Source organism: Vigna unguiculata, chromosome 6, assembly GCF_004118075.2.
Source record: "Vigna unguiculata cultivar IT97K-499-35 chromosome 6, ASM411807v1, whole genome shotgun sequence".
Taxonomy (NCBI): Eukaryota; Viridiplantae; Streptophyta; class Magnoliopsida; order Fabales; family Fabaceae; genus Vigna; species Vigna unguiculata.
This window is the reverse complement of record NC_040284.1, coordinates 27,424,628-27,434,778: the sequence shown is the minus strand read 5'-3', so window position 1 is coordinate 27,434,778 and position 10,151 is coordinate 27,424,628. Positions and strand designations below refer to the sequence as shown.

General features: G+C 35.7%; 2 protein-coding genes across 2 annotated transcripts; one reads left to right on the top strand and one right to left on the bottom strand.

Moving 5' to 3' along the window:
* Positions 1-236: 236 nt before the first annotated feature.
* On the top strand, positions 237-2,586 carry LOC114187355 (DNA oxidative demethylase ALKBH2). The gene is made up of 4 exons (XM_028075592.1): positions 237-661; positions 1,715-1,831; positions 1,959-2,148; positions 2,251-2,586. The coding sequence occupies exons 1-4, from the start codon at positions 452-454 to the stop codon at positions 2,442-2,444; spliced, it is 711 nt and encodes a 236-aa protein (XP_027931393.1). The 5' UTR covers positions 237-451; the 3' UTR covers positions 2,445-2,586.
* Positions 2,587-7,587: 5,001 nt separating this feature from the next.
* LOC114188578 (wall-associated receptor kinase-like 9) lies at positions 7,588-9,200 on the bottom strand. Its single transcript, XM_028077149.1, has 2 exons — positions 9,077-9,200; positions 7,588-8,833 (listed from the first exon to the last, which is right to left on the bottom strand). The coding sequence occupies exons 1-2, from the start codon at positions 9,198-9,200 to the stop codon at positions 7,638-7,640; spliced, it is 1,320 nt and encodes a 439-aa protein (XP_027932950.1). The 3' UTR covers positions 7,588-7,637.
* Between the last annotated feature and the right edge of the window lie 951 nt (positions 9,201-10,151).

Genomic DNA, 10,151 nt, shown 5'->3' with positions numbered 1-10,151 from the left:
TAAAAAATTTGATGATAAATTTATAATTCAATATTTTTATCATATTCATATTTATACTTTAATATGTCTTATATATTATTTAAATTTTAGTATATTAAAAAATATATAATACTTATCACTTTTAATTTTTTATCCTATAAAAATTTATACAAATATTTAAACATAAAATAACTAATATACACAAACATAAATTATTTTAAGAACCACGGACCTACGCATAATGCAGGTTTATGCGGACCAAACTACTGACTCTTGTAAACCCGTAGTTTCAATGTTCCAACCGCCCCCATATTTTTGACAGGCCGACCCGCCAAAGCAAGGCCAATATTCCCACCGCCAAAAAGAAGTGTTGGTAACTAAGGAAGTATAAATACGCAATTTACCAACACAGTTTGCAATTCTATTCTATCAATTAGAATGCGAAGAGTCTGTGAACATTTTGCGCTCAACGATGAATGTGTTGAAGCTGAAGGCGGTGCCCAATGAGAACCCTAAGGAGAATGTGAAAAGGGAAACGGTGGATCTCGGAAATGGAAGCGACGTCGTATACATTCAGAGGTTAATACCCTCCGATCAGTCATGGAAATGGTTCCAATACCTCGACAAACACATTCCATGGACCAGACCCACCATTCGCGTCTTTGGAAAATCCTTCCTGCAGGTTCATATCATCCCCACATTTCTTTCCAATTCTACCCGTCCTGGAACATCGGATTCCACAAAAATCCCATCTTTTGTTGTTTATCCTTTACAATAAAAATGAAGAAGCTATTAACTATCAATTTAGTTTGAAAATATGCCCGTTCTTAGGCAGCAAATGTAACCAATGTTCATTTTTTTTATATAGGTTTAACTTTCTGATTAGGTATAATCGTTTCAAAATCTTTTCTTTTTAATCCCTATTGATGGCAACACCACATCTTTAATTTCTGCTCGTACAATTTTGAATCTCTTTTAGTGATACTGCAGAGGTCAAAAGAAAGAAAATTAAGTATCTAAAGGGACCGTTTTTGTAACTATAAGTTCACATGAGTGACTAAACCTTGAATTTATGTAGAACCTATGATTTTGAGGTGGAAAGCATCAAAATCACTTTTGCTTCTCACCATACATGATCGTAGTAAGAAAATATGTCTTATTATTTAGCGTGAAATTGATTTGGTCTCCAAATCTCGGGTTCATTAGAAGTGATAACAAGTAGTTGTTAGATTGAATTGAAGAATTTTACACTAAGTTTACTGCTTCAGAGTATAATCATCAAAATACTCCAAAATGAATTTGAAGAAAATACAAACACCTATCCAAACACACTCAATTTTATTAGCCTAACCTTTTTACAAAACAAATATTTTTCTAAAAGGTATACCAAATGCAATTTCAAGTTCCCTGATCATGTACTTACTATTTGGCTTCAATCTCAATGTTTAATATGGGATATACAAATGATTTCAACCAATGAATTCCCTCATACACATCCTTGTAACCGAAGAGTGAAGATCTTGGGAGTCTCATATTGAGTAGGATGAACTATTTGATGTGGTACTTAAACCTTGAGACTCTTGCATCTAAGGAACTAGTTTTTGGGGTTGGGTTCTTCTCACTTGTTCTTAAGTCCTGACATAAGACGAATCATAACTTATTACTTTCTTGTATATGGATAGGATAGATGAACCAAAAGATCCTAATGCCATGTAATGTAATGTATTCTCTACAGCCTCGAGACACATGTTATGTTGCAACTCAAGGTTTGACGGAGTTGACTTACAGTGGATATCAGCCGCATGCATATTCTTGGGATGATTATCCACCACTTAAAGACATGTTGGATGCTGTAAGAATGTTTTTCAATCAACGTTGTTCTCCATCTATTCTGCTATTAATGACAATATATTTGACTTATGTCTTTCTGGCCCATGTTTGTTGTGTTACTTAATGTTTCTTTCTGCTTACTTCTGAAGGTCCATAAAGCTCTTCCTGGAAGTAGTTTTAATAGCTTGCTCTTAAATAGGTACAATGGTGGTAATGACTATGTTGGTTGGCATTCTGATGATGAGAAGCTTTATGGACCAACTCCTGAAATTGCGTCTCTAACTTTTGGATGTGAACGTGACTTTGTTCTGAAGAAGAAGCCATGTAAAAAATCATGTGGTATGAATTCTTTTTGTTGTTAGAGTTATACTACACTTTCAGAGTTTCTGTCTTTCTTCCTGTGTCTGCCTGAACTTGTTATCATTTGTTGTGGATCTTCAGATGGAAGTGATGAACCTGCCAGCAAGAGATTAAAGAAGGGTGGCCATGACGCTGATCAGCATACATTTAGACTTAAGCATGGATCACTTTTGGTAATGAGAGGTCACACCCAAAGAGATTGGATTCACTCAGTGCCCAAGCGTGCAAAAGCTGAAGGCACGCGCATTAACCTTACCTTTAGGCGGGTTTTTTGATTGGCTTGTGGCCAGAGCGAGTTTCGGTTAATATGCTAGAAGTATGTTTTTGTGACTGATACGTTTGTAAAGTTGTCTTGAGTAATATGAATATGATTGTGTCCTACTTAATATTTCAAGCTTTATGTTCATGTTACTACCATTGTCTTTTTGGTGGAATTATGAATTCCATATAGCTTCTGTGATACAAATGCAGTTTTATAAGTTGTTGATCCTTGTAGGCTTCAACCACATTTTCTGCTGAACCCGTGTGTTCACATGGGTCGTCATGGTTTCTATGCATTCTTCAATATGGCTCATGCGTAATTTACTGCAAGTAAATATGAATGTATGTTGTTCAATGACACAATGAAAAACAAGAACGTGAATTCTTGATAAGGATAATAAACCAAGCAAAACATATTATTGTAAGTATAATTTTCATCTGTGATCACATTTAATGTAAAATGCTAGGCACAACCTCTTCCAAACCTTATATCTTCCAAATATTTGTGGAGTGTTGAACGGACAACCTTTTTCACCATTCTTTTTAATTTTTACCGTTAAATCAACCTTGTTATTTTTTTTAGGTATTATTTTCTTTCGCTTACCTGAGAACCTATAACATTTATAAATAAGGAAAACATAATTGAAAAAAAATCCAATATAGTGAACAGTCAAATTATTCGATGAGAATAACATTGTAAAAAAAGTTTGTAATACCCTTTTTCTCTCATGTTATTGAAATTTGAAGGTAAATATTAGAAAATTAGAGTTAAATGAGTGTAAATTATATTGTATGTGCTTATGGAGCTAACGAAGCGTTTTGTATATATTATTTTAAATAATTAGTTTTTAAAATTTTCAATTTAGTAAAACATGTATAGTTTTGTTTTCTTTTCCAAGAAAGGAAATAAAAAAAAAGTGTTAGATCTAGTCATTTCCAGTGAAATTTCGTAACATATTTTCGTATGAAGTTCACATAATGTAATCATACTTTATTATGACACAACTCTTTCTTTTATCTCCCTCGTGACAACAAAGAAGTACAAGCCTTACTAAAGCATTCACACTTCTCTCGTATAGATACTAATCAAAGTGTTACAAATATAGATTTTTTTCTCGAAAGCTATTTTGATTTATGAATTCATAATCACTCTTACCAAACTTCATCTCCCCTAAATCAACAGAACTTGTAAGAACAACCACCACACAATCACTTCGTTTAACCACAAACCTTTTCTTTTCCATCTACAAAATATATAAATTAATAATTTGTTGCGTCTTTCCTCTTCAAATATCATTATATAATAATGAAAAGCATATTGTAATTTCACAAATATATAGATATGTGTCGCAACCGGAATCGCGACGGGAAGGCGAACCGAAAAGGAAAACGGGTTTAAAAAAGATTTAGGAGTCGCCACCATAGTTATTCTGGAAAACTATGGAAAACCATAAAGATAAGACAAGTCTGCGAAAAACCATATTTTGGATTCGGGAGTCGGTTACACGTAGGGAAGGTGTTAGCACCCTATCGCGCCCGCCCAAGGGCGGTACCTTTAATTAAAAAATGCAAAGTTGATGTGGTTTTCAAAATATTAACTTTTCCCAAAAAAATAATAAGACAAAAAAAACTAAAAAGAAACAAAAATAATTTTTTTTGTTTTTTGGGCCCGACAAGGATTGACCTTGGTCCTACGTATTCTCATTAAAAATGAGAAATCAGGGTTACGTAGTTCTTTAAAGATATTTAAAAAAACAATTGAGAAAAAGATTTGATTTTTTAGAGGTGAACCTGACAAGGACTGACCTTGCTCCTACGTATCTCACAGGGGAGAATCAAGGATCACGTAGTTCTTAAAAAGACTTTGTTTGAAAATGTTGATGTTTTTATATTTTTGCAAATTTTATATTTTTATTTTATATTTTTATTTATTTTTTTGTATTTTTGAATTACTTGGAAATACGTGTCACACGACGCGGGCGGTCGGACAGACACTAAAAGGAAAAGAAAACTATTTTTGGTATTTTGAAAATGAGTGTCACGCGGTGCAAGCGACCGGACAGACACAATAAAGTGAAAGAGGGTATTTTTCATTTTTTATATTTTTTCTATTTTTTATAGTTTTTTGTAATTTTTAATAATTTTCAAATTTTTGTTTTTTTTGTTTTTTTTAGAAATAATAAAAAAAATAAAAAAAAACGAAAATAAATAATAATAATGAAAAGGTAAATAAATAAATAAACAAATTAATTAAGAAGGATGAAAGTGGAAAACAAACATAGGGGTACATGAGTAATTGGTGGGAAGTACATGAAGTAAATGAGGTGCAGAGATTAAGAAAAAGGGGGTGCAAAAAAATAAAAATAAAAAAACAATAGAACACAAGTGGGTGGTGGAGTTAGTGAACATAGGGGTGCAGCAGGTAGCAAACCAATCCAAAAAATGGGGGTGTGATGCTCGCAGCTAATAGGGGTGCGTAGAGAAAAAAAACAGCACATGAAAATAGAGGGGTGCAAAGAGTGAAAGGGGGGTGCGCGGAGCAGGAGCGTCTCACCCATCTCCTAAAACCTAAATTAAGATCTCAACCTCTCTACGCACGCAGCTCTTCTTCCCGAACGACGGCCTCTCCCTCTCGACACCACCACAACTCCAATACGCCTCCGCACGCCGGCCAGAAACTCGCGTCCTCAACGCCGACCACCGCGAGCCAACCACCGCGAAGGAGTCGCCAGTGTTCGGACCACTCTTCTCCTTCATTCTTCTTTGCTTCACCGCGTCACCACTACAACTCCAATACGCCTCCGCACGCCGGCCGGAAACTCGCGTCGTCACCGTACCGGCCACCACGAGCCAACCACCGCGAAGGAGTCGCCAGTGTTCGGACCACTCTTCTCCTTCATTCTTCTTTGCTTCACCGCGTCACCACCACAACTCCAATACGCCTCCGCACGCCGGCCGGAAACTCGCGTCGTCACCGTACCGGCCACCACGATCGGGACACGCGAGCGCCATGGAAGCTCGAACTCCGGCCTTCGCCACCCAGACCGTCACCGCTGCGCCCCAAGCCTTTCATTCTTCTTCTTGCACGAGACAGACCACTTCTTCCCTCGCGCGACCACAAGACGAAGCCAATCCTCCTCACGGCTGCGCGGCTTTGCCCGCCGGAGATTGCGATCAACGATTCCGGCCGTCGTCGGCGTCACACCAGCGCCCACTCATCCCAATCCTTGCCTCTCTTCTTCCGCGAGAGAGAAAGGCGTCGTGACTCCCTCAACTCGCCACCACCGTGCCGACCACACCGCGACCCGGTTCGAGGACGTCACGCGATCACGTTCCACCGTCGTCGAGCTTCGAATCGCCGGCGGCTATTCTCTTGTTTTTTTGTTTTTTGTTTTGATTTGTGTTGGGTTATTTTGGTGAATTTGAGACGCGAGTGCTTGGTGTACTGTGCGAGATTGGTTGATTTGTGGTGAAAAATTGGGGTTGCGGCGTGAAGAAGATGATCGAGAGTATGTCAATGTGTTCTAAGCATGTGGGTTCTGTTCTTTCTGGTTTGGTAGCTTCTTGCAGGTGGACGAGGATGAGAGTGGTTCGGGTGGAGTGGTTCAGGTCCAATGTGGGAAGATGGGAGTTGCGGGATTGGACTGGAATGCCGCGGGACTGGGGTGGAGAAGGAGTTTGGGGTGGCGGATGAAACTGGTTTGCATCGGGCTTGGGTTGATCACGGTAAAGTGGTGGATGAAACCGATTTGGGGTTATGAATGCGCAGGTGAAGGAAAATGGAGTAGTGAAGGTGAAAGACAAAGGTTGGGTACGAGACCGTTCAAGCAAAACAACATTTGAACAATAATGCAGCACCAGATAGATAAAAGAATGATACACACGCATACATTATATCATGTTCATTTATGAACAAAACACAACAAAACCAACACAGATCATGAAGGCACAAACCATACCTCTTGAAGCTCTCGGTGTGCCAATTCACCCTCTTCGTTCTCCTCCCTCTATCTCTGTCTTTCCTAATTTTTTGCTTTCTTATCTGTGTAAGTTTTTTTTTTGAAACTGTCTCTCCCAAATTCGTCTCCTCTTTTCTCCTTTTCTGTGTTCTTTTCTGATGTTTTTTTTTTTTACGCTCTGTAATGCAATCCCCCCCTTCTTATCAGCATATGAATCTCCCCTTTTTATTATGTAAGTATCTTCTTTGTTCTGTTCACTTCTCTCTACATCTTCCAATCTTGAAATTTGGGATAAGGCTGAGAGCAGATGTTGCTTCCGCTCCTTCAGTCCTCATTACCATGTTACAGGTCATTCCCAATACCAAACCATGATAGCATAGCAGGCATGGGTCTGATAACAAAGAGACCTTACGTTACCTCTCTTTTTTCCTTTTTCCTCTTTTTTTTTGTTATTTTCTTTTTGTTTCATTTTTTTATATACATATTTTTTTGAAAAAGGAATAAAACAAAATAATAATAATAATAAAAAGTAAACAAAATATAATTAAAATCAAAATTAAAAAAAATTAAATTTAAAAACAAAAATAAAAATAAAAATAAAATAAGAATAATAATAAGATAAGAAGAAAAAGAAAAAAGGAAAAAAAAAGGTATTACTCAGACAAAATTGGGTGTTGACAATATGAAAATAATAAGTTGTCCATATATCATAATTCTACATTAAAAAGATATATCAAAAGAAAAAAAAACAATACCTATAGTCAAAGGAAGGAAGAAACTTGTAAATTTCAAAAAAGAAGGAAGAAACCTCTTCACAACTAGAACGTCGAATGAGTATGGATGTTTGTTGTATCCTTTTAGTCAAAGGAATAAGCAACATCATCCATACTATAACAAAGAACATTGGGAAATCACAATCACCAAGAATATCACACACCATAGTCTTCATAATCAAAGAGTCAAACTCCCTAATTTCCTTTACAAACCTTCATGAACTTAATATCTTCATCACATGACCAATGAACATAACAACCTCAAACAAACATTATTACATACATGCAATTGTGATTTACATCATATACCATCTAATATACACATAAAAACTTCTCAATAACCACATTGGACAACATATCATTACAATGTTCAAGTATATAACCTTCAAAATTTTAATGCTTCAAAACATTGAAGGTTACTTGTTACTTAACCAAAATGATTTTATTTAATACAAAAATAAGGAGTACTTACCTCTTATATGGTATGACTATGAATATCTTCTAAGATTGGTGTTCTGCTACTTAGATCAAAAACTGACTTAATTTCTAAGATAGTAGAATTATCATCCCAATATTGATAATCTTCACTTATAACAAGTTCATTATGATCTTCTTGTGCATTGGACTTTTTTTCTAATTTTCTGATAACTTCTAATTCTAATGTGAGTTCCTTCATAGTTGGTCGTCTCTTTCCATTCAAATTTAAACATCTACTTACAAGATTGACAACTTCCCTGATACCATCTTTTTTCCCTTCCTTCATCACTCTTTCATCAATAATATCAAACACACAATTTTCTTCCACACATGTGATGAAATATGGAGCTAAACCTTTGGCTTCTTCTGGATTTAGGAGGGTTATTGGTTTTTGCCCCGTTAAGAGTTCAACAAGAACTACTCCAAAACTGTAGACATCACTTTTTTCTGTGAATTGACTAGTTTGAAAAAATTCAGGGTCCAAGTATCCAAATGTTCCTTGAACTACTGTAGTAAGGTGTGTAACATCCATGGAGATCATTCTTGATGTACCAAAGTCCGCTACTTTTGCCCTATACTTTTCATCCAATAGTATGTTTGTTGACTTAATATCTTTATGATAAATAGGTCGAGAAGCAGCAGAATGCAAGTAAAATAAGGCTTCTGCAATTTCAGCGGCAATTCTCAAACGCATGTCCCATGTTAATGGCAAATCCTCATTTTGTTGATGCAAGTACTCAAAAAGGTTACCATTAGGAATGAATTCATAAACAAGCAATGGAATCTTAGTCTCCAAACAACTTCCTAACAACTTGACCACATTTCTATGGTTAATTTGTGAAAGGATGACAAATTCATTGATGAATTCTTCAATCTTTCCTTGGACTTTAAATTTTTTCACTGCAATAATTGTTCCGTCTATCAACATGCCTTTGTAAACAGTAGCTTGACCTCCTCTTCCAAGTACTCTATTTGTATTGAAGTTATCAGTGGCCTTTTCCAATTCTGTTAAGCTAAAGAGTTTGACTTTATCTACACTAACTTTATTAGAAGATAAAATTTGTTGCAGCAATAAACCTCCGTTTCTTTTGAAGAATCTTTTTCTATATTCCTTCTCCACGACTTCTTTTGTAACTTTGAATAATCGCCATAAAATAAAGAGTAAAATGATAGATCCCAAACTTGCAGAAACTCCTATAAATTTTATCACATCAATACATTAAAATAAGTATGTAACTTCGAGCATTTTAAACAATTAAGGTTAAATGAAAATAAAAAGAATGAACAACATACACTAGTGCCTTTGATGTACTCTTTTACTTTGAAAGTGTTTCGTATTATTCCATTTGGAAGTTCTTAATCTCAAGGAATATTAATAAGGTTATATTTTGAAAGGTTAATACTTATGATACTTGGAGGGGTTGTTAATTGTGATACCTAAAGAGGTTGATACTTGTAGCGTATGTGTAACATCCCTGGTTACACCTCCTCGGGCCCCAGAGACTGTCAGGTTATTACAGTCCAATGTACCCCAACCCATCACCCTTCTCCGTCCATTCATATTGGGTGGGTTGTTGTCAGTGGGAATCGAATCCCCAACCTGACCTTTAACACCTCTGGCTTACCAGCAGATGCTACCAGTGGGTGATGGGTTGGGGTGCATTGGACTGTAGTAACCTGACAGCCTCTGAGGCCCGAGGAGGGGTAGCCAGGAATGTTACAGTATGGAGAGATTATACTCATATCGTGATCAAATTGAGATATTTGATTAGTGAATATCTTAAGCACACTACTTATGAGATTGGATGTAACCCTTAAGGGTGAATCAATATAAGTTTTGTGCATGCTTTCCTTTACCTTTATATTTTATTGTTTTACATTTGTGCAAAAATATTTAAATTTTCTACAGACTCTATTCATTTCCCTCTTTTAGAGTCACCTTGCAACAACACAACTGATATTCCTAATTGGAAGTTGGATGATTATAGTGTGTTAACCCAAAAGGAGCTAGGAAATCATTTGTTGACTTTTCTATGCCAAAGATGTGGGCAAAAGTTGATATGGTGTAATGAAATATTTCCAACCAAGTCTTTTGTTCTTTGGAAGTTATTTCATATGTGGTTGCCTATGATATGCAAGCGCAAAAGAGAGATATGATTTTGTGTTCTTTGTGTAAAAAATGTGAGTCTATCCAACATTTTTTGTTATTGTTCTACGATGTGTTATGGTCCTGATTGCTTGGTGCTTTTTCTTCCATTTGGGGTAGTTCTCCTTTTATCATTTAAATTTTTTGTAACCTTCCTAGTACAATAATGATTCTTTATGTCGGTTAGAAAAATCAATAAGAACAAAAATTAATCAAATAAGATGTAAGAAAAACCTTTGAATATACTAAAAATACATAAATAAAATTATAATTAAAATCTTATTTAATTATTTCTTATATGCGTGAAAAAACCTTAAATTATAAAAATAAAATAAAATGAGTATTAAAATTAATCTAGATATAACA

Excerpts from the sequence above, each read along its gene's own strand:
- LOC114188578 (XM_028077149.1), bottom strand. The coding sequence starts at position 9,200 with ATGAATGGACGGAGAAGGGTGATGGGTTGGGGTACATTGGACTGTAAT. Across the intron at positions 8,834-9,076 it reads ACAAGTATCAACCTCTTTAG|GAGTTTCTGCAAGTTTGGGA; the intron begins GTATCACAATTA and ends TAAAATTTATAG.
- LOC114187355 (XM_028075592.1), top strand. The coding sequence starts at position 452 with ATGAATGTGTTGAAGCTGAAGGCGGTGCCCAATGAGAACCCTAAGGAG. Across the intron at positions 662-1,714 it reads TTGGAAAATCCTTCCTGCAG|CCTCGAGACACATGTTATGT; the intron begins GTTCATATCATC and ends TATTCTCTACAG. Across the intron at positions 2,149-2,250 it reads GCCATGTAAAAAATCATGTG|ATGGAAGTGATGAACCTGCC; the intron begins GTATGAATTCTT and ends GTGGATCTTCAG.